The sequence below is a fragment of the Zingiber officinale genome, chromosome 1A, assembly GCF_018446385.1.
Source record: "Zingiber officinale cultivar Zhangliang chromosome 1A, Zo_v1.1, whole genome shotgun sequence".
Lineage (NCBI taxonomy): Eukaryota > Viridiplantae > Streptophyta > Magnoliopsida > Zingiberales > Zingiberaceae > Zingiber > Zingiber officinale.
This window is the reverse complement of record NC_055987.1, coordinates 66,177,936-66,199,613: the sequence shown is the minus strand read 5'-3', so window position 1 is coordinate 66,199,613 and position 21,678 is coordinate 66,177,936. Positions and strand designations below refer to the sequence as shown.

The following is a 21,678-nucleotide window of genomic DNA, read 5'->3' as shown; positions in this document are numbered from 1 at the left end:
TTGTTATTATAAAATATTAGTGTATATTATATGATAAGTCTATTCATGGAATAAATGATATGATTCAATTGATCAAATTTTTGAATGATCATTAATGACATTCCTCACATTATATAACAAATCAAACATCAAATGTACTTATCACCTCAATATGTGTAAACATTTAACATACTTGAATAACAAACAAAAACATGAATATATGCAAAATTAACACTATATATTTTTTTTTCAATACTTAAATTCGTAATCGAAAGAAATCAAGTAAGAAAATTTTACCTCAATCAAAAGACATTTATTGTGGAGCGTCGGTAGCGTTGTCAGCAAACGATAGCAGTGATAGCGGCGAAGCAATGATGGCAGCGTTGGCAGCAAACGATAACGGCGTTGGCAGCGGCGTGCGATGATAGGCCGACAATGACGCGGATGGCAACGACAATGTGCGACGGAGGATTTTGAGGGCAAAATTAAGATTAGGGAAAAATAAGATGAGAATTAGGGAGGAAGAAGAACATGAGATAGAGGAAAAAGGAAAGGGTAATAGTGGAGGAAGAAGAAAATGAAAGAGGAAAAAAAAATAAGGTTATGTGAGAAGAAGCTTCGTCGATAGGGAACAAAAACAGTGAAAAGGGGAAAATAAAAAGCTTTGGCGGCGGAGAGAAAAAACAAGAGACACAGATAGAAATAATTTTTTTGGACAAACGAAGAGAGAGAGAGAAAGAGAGAAATTAAAACACGATCCAAGGTTTTAACTTTTGATTGGAGTTTTCTATAAAAGTCTAGATACTTTTAGATTTATAAATAAATATTTTTTATTTTATTTTTAATCATATTAATTTTTTTTCTCCAAATCTGAGAGGGGCCGATCGCACCCCCCGCCCCACAAGTAGCTACGCCCCTGAGCGGAGGCACGACGAAGGAGCACGAGTAGGGTACGAGAAAGGACGAAGGGTAAAACGGAAAATAAATCTATGATTTCGTAATATTCAAACTAAGATGCAACATTTTAACTGCCAAGACTCATAATGTATTTTTTCCGCGTTAAAATGATTTTATTAACTCATGTCTTAAAAAAAAAAAACGGAGGGTTTTGGTTTGGGGGCTTTTGCCCAATTTGAATTGCTAAAAATATAACGCAACCAAAACCTGAGAGCCCTCATTTTCCTTCTCCCCCCGGCTTCGCCATGTCGTCGTCGTCTTCTACTTCCACTGGTATTCCTCGAGAGCTTGTTAAGAAGCGTTGGCTAGGGTTTCTAATCTGGCAGTCGATCGCCTCCGCCGTTCTCCACCTTCCCAACTCCATCTTCTTCCTCCGCCAACACCCCTCACCCTCCTCCCCGGCCGCCGTATTCCTCCTCTCCTTCCTCGCCTTCCACCTCTCTCTTCTTCTCCTCTCTCTCGCCCTCTTTATTGTCGTCTCTCCACACCCTGACCCATCGGCTTCCCTCCCTGAGCTCGCGGCCGCAAGCTTCCGCTACCTCCTCAAAGCCCTTGTTGGCGGCTTCTCCCGTCCCTCATTCACCGCCCACTTTTCCCTCCGGGCTCGGCGATCGCTTGTATCTGTCCTCTTCTTACTGATATGTTCCGCAGCTGGGTCCCTTATTTTACTTGGCATCTGTGGGTTGCCACAGGTACTGGATTTGGCGAGTCTGGTTGACATAGGACTGAGAGGGGTGATTTTTGGGCTGGTCTACTGCCTCCATTATATTTATAGGAAGAGATGGGTCCTTAACTTTCCAATCATTCAGGTTAGCAACGAATCATCTCCTGTTTACATGTCTATTTTGCCTTACACTTACCTGTTATTGTTGCTCTACTATTGAAGGATAGAAAATCATGCCTAATTGGAAATGGAATTAAACTTTTTTATGAGTAGATGTTTAAAGTTAGGGGGTTACTAAATTAAACTTGAGTTCATTTTTTTCTTCTAAATTTTAAATTGATTGATACCTAAAGCTGCAGCAGTTTGAGCAATCTGTTTCACATATGTTTAATAAGAAATACTCATAGCTTCATGTTGATGCGTTGGTTTAAACACTCTTTAACTCCATAAAAATAATATTGTGGAGGAAGATTTGTAATCCAAGTATAACAAAAAGGTAAAAATGGAAGAGAGACTTGAGCATTTTATTTTTTAATTTACCTTTGTGGGCATATATCTGGATATTACTAGATATTTATCCATACATAAAGTCTGATGACAAATTAAGATCTATTTAGGTGATGCCAAATATTTTAGGCTCTTGATTTGTTATTATTGTTGTAAATGCTTTCTTTATGAATTAGAGTTATTGATAAACTTCATCCTTTTTGTAGTTTCTTTCAATCCTTGTTTCCACTGTAAGAATGCATTAACCTTTTCTGTTTATAGTTGACATGTTGTATTTTCAGCGTCCTCTTTTCTACAGCTTCAAAGTTGGTCTATCTTCTGCACTCAAGAGAGCTTTTAAGTTGTCAGTTCAAACACATGTTTGGTCGTTCATTATAATATTACTCTTGCCCGATCAATTTAAGACCATTAACATGATAGGAGAATTCATGGTTCAGCAGATCAGATTTTACATTGGAACTTTAATTGCTTCTATTTGCTGGGAGATAAGTCATCACCTACTTCAGGTCAGTTTTAAGTTACTCGCTTAGTCTTTTGTCTATCAGAAATATGAATTATTTTAATGATTTTATCTTCTAAGACTGTAGATACTGACTCCCTATTCCACTTGTTCTTTTTGTGTATTTTCTTTTACCAACCTTTTTCTATTATTCATTTACCTTTAATTTTTTTTATAAATATTTGGTTAAATGTTTATAAATTTGTCTACTCGTTTGTGTTTATTTAGGTTGTACATACCAGGAGGTGCATGCTTGCTCCTCCCAAAGGATCAGTTGTTGCAGAAAGAAATCCTAGTGACTTTCTGCTAGAAAGTTTGGAACAAGACAACTCACACCTCATACAGTATCTTGCATATCTTGATCTATGTATTGTATCAGAAAGCAATGCTGAATCATGGCGTCGTGCAGCCATTTTTGAACAAACTGGTGAAACCTATAAAAGGGTTATAAATGTATGCTTGAAGCCTCTGGAACAACTCATATCAAGACTTGCTGAAGGTTTTGAAGGTCTTTCCATAGACAATTCAGATTGCTTGTCCAAACAATTAAATTCGCCTCAGGATGTGAAAACTGACTTGAGTCTTCATGAAGCTTTTAATGATTTTCAGGTATTGGTATTCAGTTAATATTTAATTATCATTTGTTGCACACTACAGAGAGTTCCCAATATCTTTGATAAGATTGATATGTGCTAGGCAAATCTTTTTCCAAAGGAACATTATTGCTGTTGACTAGTTGCTCATAGAGGAAATATTTTGAACTGGTATGCTCCTTGATTAGAAGTGATTATTTGACTTGAAGATTGGCGGCATTATCAACATGATGTAGTCTCTTTATATATATTGAGTAGTTTTGATTATATATCTTGTGACATGTTACCCTTAGTTTAGTTAACCCATCCACTAACTAAAGAAATAAACCTTTATAGAACAACCATATGCTTCAAAGAATTCAAAGAAAAATGGAGAATTGAATTTTGATATAATTCCCAATGCTGCTACCTATATGGCTCTTCGGCACGATGCCATTTCATCTTGTCATATTAAACAGTAGTAATGTTAAGATATATTCACTCTCCCTTCCCACCACATAAAGAAAATCTTGTATTCTTCTTAAAATAATCATTTGAAGTCACTGGCAAAACATCCATCAACATAAGTAAATAGATCAATTAACCTATTTGAGAAACATAACCATCTTACATCTAAACAAGTAGTAAAAGTCTAATGAGACACATGAAACACAAGTACGACATTAGTGTTAAAAATTAACGTCTCAATGGCAAGCCCAGAAGTTCATAAATAAAGCATGAAATTATAGAAACATCATAAAAATTTATTACTCTAGAGTTTGGAGACATCTTTGAGCATTCTACTTTAATTTTGAACCCTTACTATGTTTTGGCTTGCAAATCTGTAGGCCAAAGAAGATACATGTGTTAGCACATAGTATGAGAAATAGCGATGCCAATCTTATTGTTAATCTCTTTTTATTAGTTGTGCATTGAATGAGAGTACTGATCCTTATAGTATTTGAGAAAGATCTACATATGAATATCTCATTAATCTCATTGTTAAAACTTTAATTTAATTTTAACTTAATTAACTCTTAATTTTGTAAATTATAATAACTTATAAAGATATACAAATTATTATTAAATATAAGTTTATAGACTAGTAATACCTAATCAAATTAATATGTTAGTTATCTATGTTAATTTACTTTAATTTAATTAACTTAATTATATATTAAATTTATTGATAACTAAAATTAGGGTTATAAATTATTAATATAAAGTTATAACTTGATTGAAATTTTAATTTTTAATTTGTGATAACATTACATGTTAATTAATCATAACATTAAATTATGAAATAAAATTTAACATATTATAGCTCTATCTTCTACTATATTATTATCTATATTTTGAATAAATTTTATTATGTTTTATCATTGCCAATCAATTCTTCTTTAGTCTTTTTTTTCGCCATTTAATGTATGTAGTTGCCATAATTTCTCACCGCCTAATTAGAACATTTATTGATCGTCTGAATATATTTTTAAACAATTTTAAACGTGTCTCTCGAAGTTTTTCTTAAATAGACATAATTTTGATTTTCTTTCTAATGTTCTCATTCCTTTTCTTATTCATCCTCATATCTCTGCACATCTATCTTAACATTCTCATCTTTGTAATTCCCATGTTCCACTTGTGTGCTTGAGTTATAGCCCAAGTCCAACATTCAGCTTCAAATAAGATAGTAGGTCTAACTATCATTTTGTAGAACTTTTCTTTAAGTTTTAGAAGTATCAATGATCATAAAGAACACTCGACACTCTCTTCCATTTCAACTATTCTACTTATATTCAATGTAAAATATCTCTCAACCCTTCTATCTTTTTGCAAAAAACGATCCTAAATGCTAAAGTCTCTCAATTATAGGTAACTTGTCATCTTTTATCTTAACAGTGGCCTTACTACCTAAAATATTGCTAAATTTAATTTTATATATTCTATCTTTATTCTACTAAACTCCGCCTGTGACGAACCAGTTGTGCCCGGTTTCAAGCCCGAATAAAGGAGGAGTGTTGGGTTAGGTTACCAGCCAGCGTTAAAATTATAACAAATATTCAATGAATGAATCCATTAAACTATTATGCTAATGCTAGGTTGTTTCTCGGAAGGAACGCGTTGCAGGGTCTGACCGTGACGTCTCGGCAAGGATCACTACATCTCTAGAACTCAGGTGTAGTGTCAAATATGCAAGAGTTCGTGTTATAGAGTCCGACTGTAATGTATCGGCAAGGATTACTATATCTCTATGAGAACTTGGGTGCAATATTAAATAGACAAAAATTCTCACACTATGGATAATAATAAAGAGAAATGATATTCTTAAGGAAAATTCTTAAGGATAGACACATAAATGATGGGACCCACAAAAAGTGAAATCGTGGGTCCTATCATTTATGTATCTATCCTTAAGAATTTTCCTTATGAGTATCACAGTTCAATAATAAATATGATAGAAAAACTAATAATCTAAGATTTGGAACATGGAATATAAGAACTTTCGCTGGTAAATCAATGGAGGTAATAGATACGATGATTAGGAGAAAAATTAGTATTATATATGTACAAGAGACAAAATGGATAGGCGAGAAGACAAAATTAATAGAGAACTCAGGCTTTAAGTTATGATACACAGGAAACAACAAAGCAAAAAATAGAGTGGGTATTGTTGTAAAGAGTTCGTTAAAGGATGAAGTTATAGTAGTTAAAAAGGGGATAAAATTATAACCCTTAAAATAATAGTGGCGAAAGAACTATGAACATAATTAGTATATATGCACCGTAAGTAGGATTAGATGAAACTACCAAATCAAGATTTTGGGATGACTTAAATGAAATATTATAAAATATTTGTCAAATGGAATGATTTTAATAGGAGATGATCTAAATGAGTATGTCGGAGTGAAAAATTAGGAATATGAGAGGGTACATAGGGTTATGAGTTTGGAATGAGAAATGAAGAAGGAAAAATTATATTAGATTTTGCGATAGCATTTGACCTTATATTAGCTAATACATTTTTTTCAAAAAAGAGAACACTTAGTTATGTTCAAAAGTGGGAATAATAAATCGCAAATTGACTTTCTTATGGTTAGGAAGAAGGATATACAAATTTATAAAGATTGTCAGGTCATCCCTGGAGAAAGCTTAACTACCCAACATAGGTTAGTAGTGTTCGATATACGCCTCAAGTATAATATCAATAAAAAAAAATATATACGACTTCTAGAATTAAGTGGTGGAAGTTAAATGATGGAAAGCAAAATATATTTAAAGAGAAGGTAGGAGTACAAACATTAAGTGAAATATACGGTGATTGTAATACAATATGGGATAAGATGATATTAAAATTGAAAATAGTAGCTAAGAGTGTACTCGGTGAGTCAAAGGGACATGCACCACTAAGTAAGGAATCTTGGTGGTGGCATGAGAAAGTACAAGAGAAAGTGAAGGAAAAATGAATATATTATAAGAAATTATATATTTGTAAGAGCGAGGAAGACTTTAAAAAAATATACAATAGCCAAGAAAGAAGTTAAGAGAGTAGTGAATGAAGCAAAGAATGAAATTGGTATGATTATATCAAAAATTGGATACAAAAGAAGGGGAAAGAGACATTTATAAAATATCTAAAGTGAGAGAAAGGAAGATAAGAAATCTTATCTAAATAAAATGTATTAAAGATGAATGTAATAGAGTACTAGTAAACGATGGAGAAATAAAAGAGCTGTGGAAGAAGTATTTTCATTAACTTTTTAATAAAGGTTTAGGTAATCAACTTAACTTAGGTAATTTAAGTAGATCAAATAAGTATAAAAATTTAAATTTTTATCATAGAATACAAACTTCAGAAGTAGAATAAGCTTTAAATGGGCTGTATAATGGAAAAGTTGTTGGACCAGATGATATTCCGATAGAGGTATGGAAGTGCCTAAGGAAACAAGGTATTAAATGATTTACAAAATTATTTAACATGATATTGAAAATGAAAAAATACTTGATCAATAGAGGATAAGCACTATAGTTTTCTTATATAAAAATAAGGGAGACATATAAAATTGTGTAAATTCTAGGGGTGTTAAACTAATGAGTCATAAAACTTTGGAAAAAAGTAATAGAAAAGAGATTAAGGAAGAGGATGATCGAAAATCAATTTGGGTTTATGCTTGGAAGGTCGACAATAGAAATTATACATCTTTTTAGATAATTAATTGAAAAATATTGGGAGCAAAAACAAGATCTGCACGTGATATTCATTGACTTAGAAAAAACTTGATAGTCTTAAGAGAAATTATATGAAGAATTCTAGAAAAGAGAGGTGTTAGTGTAACATATATTGAATTAATTAAGGCTATGCACGAGGATTTAACAACAAGAGTAAAGACTTTAGGCGGAGTAACCGAATCATTTCCAATAAAGATAGGGTTATATCAAGGATCAATTCTAAGTCCTTATCTTTTTATACTAATTATGGACGAACTATACATATTCAAGACACAGTATCGTGGTGCATGTAATTTGCAGATGATATTGTTTTGGTAGATAAAACACGAGTAAATGCTAAACTAGAATCTTAGCGGGAAACACTAGAAGGGAAATGTTTTAGGATTAGTAGAATAAAGACGTAATATATGAAATTTAAGTTTAGCAATATTAGATATAATGAGACAATTGTTAAGATAGGAGATGACGAATTGTCCGGAATCGAGAGCTTTAGATATTTATGATCATTTTTTAAAAAGATGAAGGGATTGAGAAAGATGTCTTGTATAGAATACAAGGATGATTGAAATGGAGGAGAGCGTCGGGTGTTTTATGTGACCTTAAAGTACCTCTAAAACTTAAAGAAAATTTTTACAAAATTACAGTTAAACCTACTATGCTATATAGAGTTGAATGTTGGACTATGACTCGAGCACATAAAGTAGAAAATAAGAGTTGTAGAAATGAGGATGTTAAGGTGGATGTACAGACATACGAGAATGGACAGAATAAAAAATGAGAGCATTAGAGAAAAAGTCGGGTTGTATCTATTGAGGAAAAATTCTGAGAGACATGTTTAAGATGGTACAAGTATGTACTTAGACGATCAATAAATACTCCAGTTAGGTGATGTGAAACTATATCAAACAAGGAAGAAGAAGACTAAAAAAGACTTGGTTAGCAACAATAAAATAAAATAAACTTTATTTAAATATAGATGATGATATAGTTGGAGATAGAACTCAATGACATAAAATGATCTATATAGCCGACCCCACCTAGTGGGATAAAGCTTAGTTGTTGTTGTATCTTTACTCTACTAAGCTTAAAACCTTTGACTTTCAATATTTTTTCGTCAAGATTTAAGCTTAGCTTTTACCTTTTCACATGTTTCATCTATTAAAATAATATCATTTATAAACAACATGCACTATGGTAACATATATTGGACGTGTCTAGTGAGTTCACTCATGCTTAGTAACCTAACTTTATAGAAAATATTTTGGTTAATCCACTTAGAGTTTTCACTCTTGTCATTGAATCCTTATACATATTATTAATTATTTTAATATATTCTAATGCTAACATTTTTTTTTTAGAATTCTCTATATAATTTATCTTAGGACTTTTTCATAAGTTTTTTCTAGATTGATGAGTATCATGGGTAAGTCTTGTTTTTTTTTTCTTATATTTTTCTATTAATTGTCGGAGAATATGTATAACTTTTATTGTCAACTTTTCAAGTATGAATCCAAATTAATTTTCGGTTATCGCGAAATCCTTAATTTTTTATCACTCTTTTCTAAAATTTCGTAATATGATTCACTAGCTTAATGTCCCTATAATTGGTATAATTTTGTATGCCTCTTTTATTTTTATATAGAGGAGTAAAGTACTCACCTTCTATCAATTAGATATTTTTTTCATTTTCAATATCAGATTGAATAACTTTATAAGCTATTTATTATTCTACTTATTTTCTTATCATTCATATAGTAATCTATTACATTCATTTTTAATATATTTTTACATAAGATCTCTTATTTTCTTCTCTTAACTTACCTTATCTATAGATGTCATTTTCTCTTTCTTTTATATCCGACTATCTGTATAAGTGTTTGAAACTTTGATTCTTACCTTCACTTACTGCTTGTCCTTTTTCTTGACCATTGTTTTTTTTAAAGTTTGTTTTGTTCTTACAAGTGTACAATAACTTATAGGTTGTTAGTTTTTTGTCACTTTTTTCTATACTTATTCCACTATCAAGATTCTTTACGTGATAGTGCATGTTCTTTTAACTTACCTAATACGTTCTTGGTCATCATTTTCAAATTTAATGACATATTATACCATATCGTATTTGAGTCATCATATATTTCTCCTAATGCTTGTTCTCCTACCGTCTTCTTAAAAATATTTTGTTTCAAGTCATTTAACTTCCATCATTTGATTCTAGGAGCCATGGATGTTTTCCTTCTATTAATACTATGCTTGAAGGATATATTAACACTACTAACCTATGTTGGATAGTTAAATTTTCTCCAAAAATGACTTTGTAATCTCTATAAGTCTATCCTTGTCCGTGATCATTAGAAAGTCAATTTACAACTTATTATTCCTATTTTTGAACTTAACCAAGTGTTCTTTTTTTTTTTTAAAACTTATTAGCTATTATAAATTTATATATTATCGCAAAAAGCAATATGCTTTTTTCTTCTTCATTTCTTGTTCCAAAATCATAACACTATCATTTTCCTCATCACTTAGATCTCTTCTTATTAAAATAATCTTGTTTGACAAATTTTTTTGTACTACTTGCATCTAGGTCTTTTCAAAAATTATATTTTGTGACTTTATCTAATCCTATTGGAGGTGCATATATACTAATTACATTAATAATATCTTTTGTCACCACTATCTTAAGAGTTATAATCTTATCCTCCTTTATAACTACTATTATTTCATCTTTTAACAAATTGTTTTCAATACCTACTTCATTTCTTGTTTTATTTCTTCCTGTGTACCATAACTTAAAACATGAGTTCTCTATCATTTTTACCTTCTTTTCTACTCATTTTCTCTTGTAAATGCAAAATATTAATTTTTTTTATGATCATCGTATCTACTACTTCTATTGCATTACTAGTCACTTATGATCCATGTTTCAAATATAAGACAATTGGTATTCTTGTAATATTTGCTCTTATCCAATTTATGATGCACTAGCATTAAAACAATAATTTGATGGATCAATTCATTCATCTACGTCGTCGAAGTTGACAACCTAACGCAACCCTTAACTTTGTCATCCGGGCTTGGGATTGATATTGATGGTTTTGACCCATTGATAACAAGTTAAAATTATAAAACATTAACATCTTATAACTACTATAATTAAATTGGATAACCCACTCACACTTAATATGAATTTAAGATTAACTTGAATTAATATCTGAATTTATGATTATAGTCACAATAATAAAATAAAACCCTACCCTATTACTAATAATTTTCCAATGTTATGACTCAGAACTATTTCACATAACCAGCACCTCCTCTATGATGCAAACCTGAATTCTATCCTCAGTTTTTATGTGTTTTCTTGACATCCTTTGATGTTGTTGCCCATCATTGGCTTTATTAGTTAGGTATGCAAGGAATAAGTTTTTTCTAATAATTTTTTACACTCAATTCTTTGTTGCCCATCTAGATTTGCTTTATCTAAGGCAATCGACATTGAGACATGATGAATATTTTTGCTAGTCTCAGTTCATTCGATGTTATTGATACCCTTTAGCTATGGCTATTTTCCTTTTCAAATATAAATAACTTTCCAGTAGAATTAGTTATTGTGGTAAACTTATCTTGCATAGAGAACTAAAACTCACGTAGGGAAAAACATTATTAAACTAAAGAAATTAGCAACATGGAGTGAATGAGGTTCCGTTAAAGGCTTCAACCCAAATATAATTGGTAATAAATTATGTAGGAGAGAAGTAATTTTATCCCTACAAAACTCAGTTAAACTTAAAATAAATCCTTTATTCTCTAATCAAGATAATTACCAAATAAAAAATTGCTTTAATTGACTTGTACTCCTAGACAAAAGACTACCAAAATAAACTCATATAAGTCTAAAACTCTTATAGATTAAATTTCTAATCTACATTATTCTCCCCTGCAATACTGAACTTAACTTTAAGTAATTTGTCAACAGTTTTCTTTGGTTATCCTTTCCCAGCATAGAAATACTTGTTTAACATGGTTTCTTGATTATTTCTTCTTGGTAATCCTTCTAATGAGTGAAGTAGTGGTGTATCTTCTTTCTATGACATTGACTTCTTTGGAATCTTTCTCCTCTTCGATTGCTGCTTTCAATAAATGAGAAAATGTGATGATTGATTATGTAGCAAGGATGGCGTGTGCATCTACGTAGTAGTCATGAGGTCTAAAATTGCTAATGCAGAGGATTATCACATATGATAGTCAACTTGAAAAATGGGGCTTAAAATTCTCCTATTAAGTTAGCAAATCATCTAATTTAAAAATTGAATTAATGTTTTATTAAGGTATTAGGTTAAATTAACATACATCAGAAATAATTTTTCAAACAATATAACTAATTAATCAGATAAGAAGATTGTTAGACTAGTAATAAGACAGTACGAGTTTAGAAATGCAAGAGGATAATCTATTGTATCACTATGCATTTTACAATAATTATTAATTAATTAAATTTTATTCTTGCATCAGTAACATATCTCGTGAAAGCTTAGAAGAAATCTCATGATAATGGCAAGTAACAAACAAGAAAAATCAACTCTTTGGGCATACAAACTTTAAAATCATAAATAACTACAAAGTAGCATATTAATATAAGTCTTAACTGATTTGATGTTTTTTCAATAGATCTATTTCATTATGTATATTTGGTTTAGTTTCTTTTTTTGCTCTCTTAGGATAGTATTAGAGAGCTATAACTTGAAAGTGTAAATAACATTTTGAATGTTCTCCAAATGAGTTAAAAAATCAAGTTTTTTCTAAGGTTGCGTTAAGCAATTCTTTTCGGGTCAAGCCAACAGGGAATCTTTCAAGATCAAGTCATGGGGGAATCTTTTAGGGTCAAGCCAACAGGGAAATTTCAAACAATGATTGCAATTTTACCAAATCATTTTTGTTCATTGTCACGATTGGAACTCGATCAATTGAGGGAATGAGAAGGATCTCTTCTCTAGTCTTTTATAATTAACTTTGTATGCTTTTTGCAGTCAATGCTGGACTGAGTCCCAATTTTTCCATATATCCACAAAATGGCTCCTACTTAAGTTTTTTTTAAACAAAAAATATTTAGGCTGTTTGGAGATGACCAATTCTTGCTTCAAAGGGAGGTGATTAAATTGGTTGCCTTCAATTCAGAGCAAAGAAATGAATTGACTCACTGTTGTGACTGTAGGCTAATGATAGGAAGCATGTATCTTCTATGGGTAGATTTGCATTGAGAGCATGGTGAAGGAAGTGTTGCATCTAATGTTGCAAGGCCATGAGGATGTTGAATTTTTGGGTCATGGGTTTGTAATGTGGAAGGTGCAAATCACATGAAGTTCTTGTTCCACCGATGCAGCAAAAAGTCCACTATGGATTTTCTTTGATGATGCTTAAATCTGATGAAAAGAGAGCAAGTGTTGCAAAATTCTGGATGCGAGATGGTTTTCTTGAGGAGGCTAGATCTTTGAGCATGTTGGATGGACGTCTACCTTTCTGCAGACGAGGATTGGCCTCCACAACTAGTGAGTGGACTTGGAGAAGTTGCAAAGTGGAGTCAAGCTAACTGGGTGATAAACCCAACTCAGGCAGCAAGTCAATTATGTGTGTTGGGTGTAGTAGTGCAAGGAAAAAGAAGGTTGCAAGGGGAAGCAAAGGGACTCTAGAAGAAAGATCGCTACAGTTCGCAAGTTAAACACCAGATCATGAATTCCACTGCGATTGTATCGATTTCATATGTAGAACTTAAGATAAAATGTTATTAAATTCTAGAGTTATTGATATTTGGGAATTGATATTCCTTTCCAAATAAAATTGAAAACAAATTAATATGTTATAGGAAAGAAATCAGTAAATCTTCTATTTCTTAAACAAGATAATTACCAAATTTGAAAACTACTTTAATTAGCTTATTCTTCCAAATAGAAGTATCTTCAAATAAATTTTTATAAAGTCTTTTTTTTTAAAACATAATAATTTGTAATAGTTGCTATCTTGCAAACTATTGTAATCCATTGACATAGTTGTTATGTTTGTACTTCATTTGTTGTTTTTCAACAATCTACATAGATTTATAGATTTAGTTCTCATACATTAGTTGATATAGGTATTTGGTTTCTCTCTTTTACACTTTAGTTGATTTTTCATATCATGTTAATCTTGCCTATTGTTATCCTTGTTCGTCATCAAAATAGTTGTCTTGAGCACTCTTATTGTAGAGTAAGACCCAACAATCTATTATTTATTCTCTTTCAAGCTCGCTTAACAAATGAAATTATATATTTATTAATTAATGATCTTTCTCACATTTCCATTGGGAATTGATACATCAACACTACTACATTATAGGTCGACTTTGTATTGAAGATTTTATTAAATAGAATATTAGTACTATATATGTTTATATTCACTAGTTTTGATGCAACCATGCACTAAGTGGTCGAATCAACCATATTGTTTTGATATGGTTGACAAAGTTTTAAAGTTAGATTTATGTTTGACTAAAACTATGTCAAGTATGTAGGTACAAACATTCTTGACACGAACATTACAAGGCATATCTATGTCAAGTATGTGGTCGAATCAACTAATTATCTACTCATAGTGGTTTGGTCGTTCTTGCTTGTTAATTAACTGGTTTATCAAATTGAATGTCTATTGTTGTTGACATAGTATTCTTCTGTTATGCTAATCCTAGAAATTTGCAATCTACATGAACATTTTAAAATATTTTTCTTACTATTGCAGTTTTCTAGTGTTATTTCTTTCACTGGAGAGAACTTTTAATTGATTATTGCACATAGGAAACTTTTGTATTTACCTTTTGTTATGTTTCCCATGTAGAAATGCTCATGGTGTGCAAGGTCTCTAGGAGCATTGACTGCAAGGTCTCATTCGGAGGACAGATATGGGGTTGCTCAACTTACTGGTTGCAACAAAGCAGTTGTCACTACATTGTTGTCTTGCTTGCTTGCGGTGGAGGCCTGCCTGGGAAAGAAAACTTGTGCTCCATCAGCACACTTGCTGGGTGCTGCAAACATCAGGTGGGCAACATTTAATGCGGGGAAAGGATACGAAACGTTTGCAGTGGCTACTAAAAGAAAGAAACCCTTGCTGTATGCTAAGGCATATGCCTTGGCTGATGTTGTTAGAACATCGCTTTACCAAATTGTTTCTGCCTTTGAGATTGATATGCAGGCAAATGCAAGAAACTCAGTTTTGGAGAAGAATTGGATTAATGATGGGAAGCCTCTATATGGTACACGTGAGATCCTTGTATACAAGCTGCATCTTTTTTTGGAATATCGTGCAATCTAAAGATACACCCGCTGTCACATTACCAACTTGATTGTCAGTGTGGAACATTTCGCATTTGTTGATTTAACCCTTTTTACGGAATTATGAGAATATTTTCCTACGCTAGTGGAAGATTTTTATGTACAAGGCTACAGGGGCGACCTACCATGTAAAAACCCCCCATGTTCTGGTATTATTCTACATATCTTGTTAGACGACATGCATTGTCTTTGACTGAGTAGGTATGAATCTATATCATGCGGTTGAAAACGGCTAAAATTGCTAATTGTTGGCGAGGGATATTCCAAAAGCAGATTGGAATTGTTCTCTCACGGACCTGGGGTGAGCCTGTGAGGAGCTGACTACTCCTTCCCAGTATGTGATGTGTAATGTGCCTAAGCCTTCGTCGTCTGGTATATGGATCTTTGGTCTAATCGTATGTGCGGACGCATGCATATGCTGAAGCCAAGTATTTGTGAAAAAAAATTAGGGAAATTTTATATGCCAAGCATTTGAATTTATTATACTCTTAAGTTTCCTAGTGTTATGTCTTCTGGTAAGAGATTTTTTTACTTTTTACTAAATTAATCAGTAATATGTAAATATAAGCGATGCGCTCCCGTGAATACGGTGCATTGGTAAATCACTCAATGAAGCAATAAAAGGACCAAAATTCAATCCCAAATTAAAGGAATATTCTAAAAATTGATCTGTAAATGTACATGAGCAGGACAGTACTTCGAATTTACTAGGTAAGCAAACCAAAGGAAAAATTGTCTACCTCCAGCATTAGTTGGGCGAACACTTGGATTTTATTTTTTAAAAAATAATGCAAGCTATGCAAACACAAGATTAATATGGTTTGATTTTGGAGTCATGTCTATGGGAGAGAGCCCATGAGATAATTCACTTTGCTGATTGCACAAATTTACAAGAGCATAATGAGAGAATACATCCAAAACAAAACAAGTTATAGGATTTGGAGCATAACATATCAAATTTACACTTTCAATCAAATTTCATTTAGAAATATAAAATACAATAATACATTTGCTCCACTCGACCAAAATATGCCCGCAAAGGGTTCCAATCAAGGCAAAATAACGATTGACCTTACTTGATGCAATCATAACTTAAGTGGTCTGGTGTAAGGTTCGGCGTTAAAAGTTTGGATAGAGGATTTAAGCTAGAGTTTGATTTGTATTTTTGAAATGTGTGCTTAAATATGCAAGGACTACGAGACCACATATGGAACTTGGAGAGATCGTGGATTAACAAGTCGAGTGTTGGATGATAACTGTTGGATCGAAAGTTCTAGAAGGGGGGGGGGGGGGTTGTGAATAGCGCTCGTGGTTTTCATGCGTTTTGAATTCGGAAATCGTTCGAGAGTTTAAGCAGCGAAAATAATAACAGAAGAACAATCATACAGAACGACCCAAGAATTTACTTGGTTCGGAGCCTAGGGCGACTCCTACTCCAAGGCCCACGCTCGTTGAGCGTTTACTTTGGGCAACAACTATAATCGTTAAAAGTTTTACAGAAATGCAATACAAGTAAAATAATAGTAATCTTATACCGACAATAGAGAATATTAGAATTGCAGCTTCTGGTTGTTGGGGCGTTGCTTCAACACTTCTGGGTCGTCTCTTGAGCAGCCAATAGTCGAAGGATCGCTTAGCAATTGATTATACAACCTGCAGCTCGAAGCCTCCTTTTAAAGCCTGTTGGAGGCACCTCCAAGACCATCCAAGGAGCCTCCAGGCCTCTGAGTCACCCGCGTGGATCACTGTTGAACTCGTTGCACCTTATCAGCTTGAAGGCGCCTTCAAGCCACTCCAAGACGCCTCCAAGCCTTGGTCCAAGGCGCCTCCAAGCCTTGGTCCAAGGCGCCTCCAGCTCCATCCAACGCGCCTCCAGCTCCATCCAACGCGCCTCCAGCACTGCTTCGCGACCAGCTCACATTCTGCACCCGAGGCGCCTCCAAGCTCCATGGAGGCGCCTCAGACACTGTTCATTCGAGGCTTAAGGTGCTCTTTTGTACCTGCAAAGTATGTTAGTCCCAAAAATACCCTGCAAAACAAAGTTAGTACAAAACAATAATATGAATAGAATATTTTGACAGTCTCTGAACTGTTCGGTTCTGACTTCGGATTTTCTATCGGAAATCCTAGGTCGAACCGACGCCTACTGTTCCCTCTTCTGGGAATGCGTCCTCACCTACTTCCCTCAGGAGAGATTACCTGATGCCAGTCCGGTCCTCCAGACATACTGGACTTTTCGCCTAGGGTTACCACCCCCTAGGACCTAGGGTTACCACCCCCTAGGACCTAGGGTTACCACCCCCTAGGGTTTTTCTACACCTAGGATTACCGCCGCCTAGGATCTAAGGTTACCCTCCCTTAGGATTTTCCTCCACCTAGGGTTACCGCCCCTAGGACCTAAGGTTGCCGCCCCATAGGGTTTTTCTCCACCTAGGGTTACCCCCCTAGGACCTAAGGTTACCCCCTTAGGTTTTTTCCTTCACCTAGGGTTACCACCCCCTAGGACCTAATGTTGCCGCCCCTTAGGATTTTTCTTCACTTAGGGTTACCACCCCCTAGGACATAGGGTTACCACCCCCTAGGATTTTCACTTTGCCTAACTGCAGCTAGGACTTTTGCCTAAGTATCACTTAAGACTTTCCTGCAAGCTCCATGAACCTTGTTAGATAACACCACAGCTTAACTTTGAACCCTTTGCCATAATCAAAACTTAAGTTCGACCATCTGGTGCTCACTGCACCAACACCTATGTGTGGTTCGGCCAAGTTTTGAGGGAGAGGGAGAGGGAGAGAGCTCCAAGAGGAAGAAGAAGGAATAATGCACTTGAATGAGGAAAATCAATTTCATCCCCATTCAAAAGTGGCCGGCCATATTCAAAGTGTAACTCCCAAAAATTGCATTAAGTGCAATTAATGTGAAGCTATTAAAGAAAATGGCTTTGTAACTTCCATGAGATGACACCCATGATGATGTGGAGTAACATCATTGGTCCACATCAATGCCTACTCACCAATGAGATGGCATAAAGTCAAGTCAAACTTGACTTTTAATCTTCCTCTCAAGTCAAGTCAAACTTGACCAAATCTCTTCCATGGTTGATCTAATCTAACCATTTGATTCAAGTCAACTTAATATAATGAATCTAATTCATTAAATTAAGTTAATTTAATGAATCATAATCTAAATTAGACTCATTGAATACATGAATCCACTTGAGTCCAACTCAAGTTAGCCCAATTAGGATTACTCTTAATCTAATTTGATTCATCAAATGAATCTAATCCTCTTGGTTCATCATATGAACCTAATCTCCATCTAATTGTCCTTAGTGTGTGACCCTATAGGTTCTTGTAACATTGGCAATGCCCTAAACCCATTTAGGAGCATAAGTAATGAGCGGTATCTAGCAACACATCATTACTACCCAAGTTACAAGAATGTTGAGATCCAACATCACCTTGTGACTACTAATTGTGACTCCTCACAATATATGACAAGTGTCCTTCTATCCTAGACATCTAGATTGGTCAATGTGAGGCTAGACCGTGTCATCCTCTGACCAATCTAAATCTTGAACTCCAAGTAGACTCACTAAATCAAATGAGCTCAATATCCTATATTGACTCATTTGGGCATGGCCATGCACTTCGTGGTCTCACTCTATCAAGAATACCGATGTCTCTTCCGTCATATAGGAGGGATAGATCCCATCTACATCACTCACATCCCTCTGCATAATTTGTTATATACCCAGTAATCACCTTTATAGTCCACTCAGTTACGGGTGACGTTTGACGAAACCAAAGTACATAACTCCTTATGTAGGGATCTATGATGACTTCAGGTCTAAGGACTAGTAGTCATACTAATAGCCACATGAGAAAGTATATGACACTCATATAACGATCCATGATACTTTCTCATGGCGGGTCATTCAGTATACATTCTCTAATGTATACCTATGTGTCAACTTGATATCTCTATATCCATGACTTGTGAGATCAAGTCATCGAGTTGACCTACATGCTAGTCTTATTGCATTAACATTGTCCCTGAATGTTAATACTCGACTAGGAATGATTAAGAGTAGTGTTCCCTATATCATTTCACTATCGATTCAACCAATCGATTGATATAGGTAAGAACCTTCTACTCAAGGACATTATTATACTTAGTTTATTTGGCACCAATACAAGTAAGTATAATAACCAAACAAATACCTTTATTAATATAAAAATATGATACAATAAGTCCATAATACAATCATCAAATGATTGGCTCTAGGGCTCTAGCTAACAAAAACATAGTCAAATCCTTTGCTTAAAAAAACTTAGTCAAATTTAAAAAGCTAAAGTTGAAATTCTTTGAAAAATATTTAACTAAATTTGAAATGCTTTTGAAAAATACTTAGCTCAATTTATAAGGCTTTTGAAAATAATTATTGTTTTGGAAACTATTTTTTTTTTTAAAAATTTGATAAAACACTTAGCCTTGCTAGAATAAACTTTCATGTAAAGCTTTTAGCTAAGAGAAAATTGTTTTGACATTGAAAAGTAACTAATAATTTTGTTAAGTTCAAAAAGCTTTTTTGAAAAAATACTTAGCCGAAAAGAAACTTCAGCTTTGAAGATGATTGTTTTGTAAGGTACTTAGATAAATTAAAAATGCAAAAATACTTTGTAATTTTTTTTGAAAAATAATATTGCCAAAAGGAACTTTATGTAGCTTTCTAAAAATAACTTTGTTTTAAAAAGAGTTTTAAGTATAAGATGATGAAAGGTTTAAAGATTAATTAAAATGGATTTGCTTTAATTTTTTTTTTAAAGATTTTAACTTTTAAAAAATAATTAAAACCACACAATTTATTTTAAAGAAACTCAGCTTGACTCCACTCACTCCCCCTTAATGTCAAAATAAGTCCTTAGGATCTTAGAATCCAAGCATAAAAAAAATATAATATATATTCCTAATTTTCCATCTCACCCATTCTAGGTTATCAAACTTGTTTAGGTAATGAATGAGTGTGAGATGGAATTAATTTAACTTTATCACTATTTAAATATATTGTCATATAAATTTGTATTTTCAGTGATTTTTGATTTTAAAATATGTTACAAATTAATTGAGTTTGCAATCCAAATTTGAAAATATAATTTGAGAATTAAAAGTTTGTAGATAATGAATTTAAATTTTGAAATTAAAATAATTGATACTTTGATTGAAATTAATTAGTCTTTAGAAAATAAAGATTTTTCAAATAATTTTGAAATTAAGTTTGTAGATATGTTACAAAGATTTTTAAAAGATTTTTCAAATAATTTTGAAATTAAGTTTGTAGATATGTTACAAAGATTTTTAAAAGATTTTTCAAATAATTTTGAAATTAAGTTTTAAAAGATTTTTCCAATGATTTTTTTTAAAAGAATTTTCAAAAGGATTTTTAAAAGGATTTTTTAAAAGATTTTTAAAAGGATTTTTTAAAAGGATTTTTTAAAAAGAATTTTTAAAAGAGTTTTTTAAAAGAATTTTAAAAGAATTTTTAAAAGAATTTTAAAAGGATTTTTAAAAGATTTTTTTTGGAGGATTTTTTTTTTAAAAGATTTTTAAAAGGATTTTTAAAAGACTTTTCAAATAGTTTTGAAATTAAGTTTTAAAAGATTTTTAAAATGATTTTTAAAAGACTTTTCAAATAGTTTTTAAAATAATTTTTAAAATAAATTTTCAAATGATTTTTAAAATGTTTTTTTAAAAATAATTTTTCAAATAATTTTTAAAATGTTTTTAAAATAATTTTTCAAATGTTTTTTTTAAAATAAATTTTCAAATAATTTTTAAATAATTTTTCTAATGTTTTTTTTTAAAATAATTTTTAAATTAATTTTTCAAATGTTTTTTTAAAATAATTTTTAAATGATTTAATTTGATTTTTAATTAATAATTTAATCTGATTTTTAATCATTAATTTAAATTATTAATTATTAATTTGATTTGAATTATTAGTTAGTAATTTGATTTGATTAATTTTATTTAATCCTTAGTTATCTCACCCGATCTAAATTTCAAATCAGGGAATCCTATAATTTTGTGAGATGAATTAGGTTCAATTATAGGGTTTGGTTTAACTTTGTCTTAGATTCAGGTTTAGTTTTAGGCTCAACAAATATACATTCTTTGGATAAACTTCTGGGCTATGGTGAGTCACTTGGACATCATTAGAGTATCTTCGAGGTTTTTCAAATAGTCCTCTCCACTGAACTTAGTACAAAACCTTGGTCTAACTAGTTAAGATCTGTAAGGGGTAGCTTCGGTCAGTTCCACTTAGCCAAATGCACCAGGTCGAAGCCATATCTTCCTAGACATGCATAGACTAAGCTTCTCTAACGTACTATCATCCAAAACTTCACCAGTACCATTGGTCAAGTTAAACTTCTTCTTTTTCTAATTAGTTTTACTTACCCTGCCGGATAGCTTGGTTTGGATTACCCTATTGGGTAAATTAATTTTTGAGGTGTTAGCTATTCTGAAGCCTCCTCCTACATTATTGATTTACCTTTTAGGATTTGTGTATACTTTTACTTAATATATAAATTCGATTTAAGTTTTAATTTAATTTCATTTAGTTTAATTTAATTTAATTTTTAATTAATTTTAATTATATTCTTTTAATGGTTTATCTTTTTATTAAGACAGCTTTTCTTCTGGCTCCCCCTGGATCATAGCCTCGATATGGTATATCAAGGTAATAGACTTGATCCTTGGGGACCCAATATTAACCAAGTCCAACTTGATTGATCAGGTTGGACTTAGGTACCCATGCTTGGACTACCTTTCTATTTGATCTATTAATGAGTGATAAATATGAGTGGTATTTCCTTTTAGTCTGAATCCAAGTCCGGATCGGTTGTAAACGACTTT

General features: G+C 32.4%; 1 protein-coding gene across 1 annotated transcript; it reads left to right on the top strand.

Annotated features, from left to right (window-relative positions):
* Positions 1-1,127: 1,127 nt before the first annotated feature.
* Positions 1,128-14,940, top strand: LOC122025764. The gene is made up of 4 exons (XM_042584641.1): positions 1,128-1,745; positions 2,389-2,613; positions 2,835-3,215; positions 14,270-14,940. Exons 1-4 carry the CDS (start codon positions 1,182-1,184, stop codon positions 14,741-14,743), a joined length of 1,644 nt encoding a protein of 547 aa, XP_042440575.1. The 5' UTR covers positions 1,128-1,181; the 3' UTR covers positions 14,744-14,940.
* Positions 14,941-21,678: the final 6,738 nt, after the last annotated feature.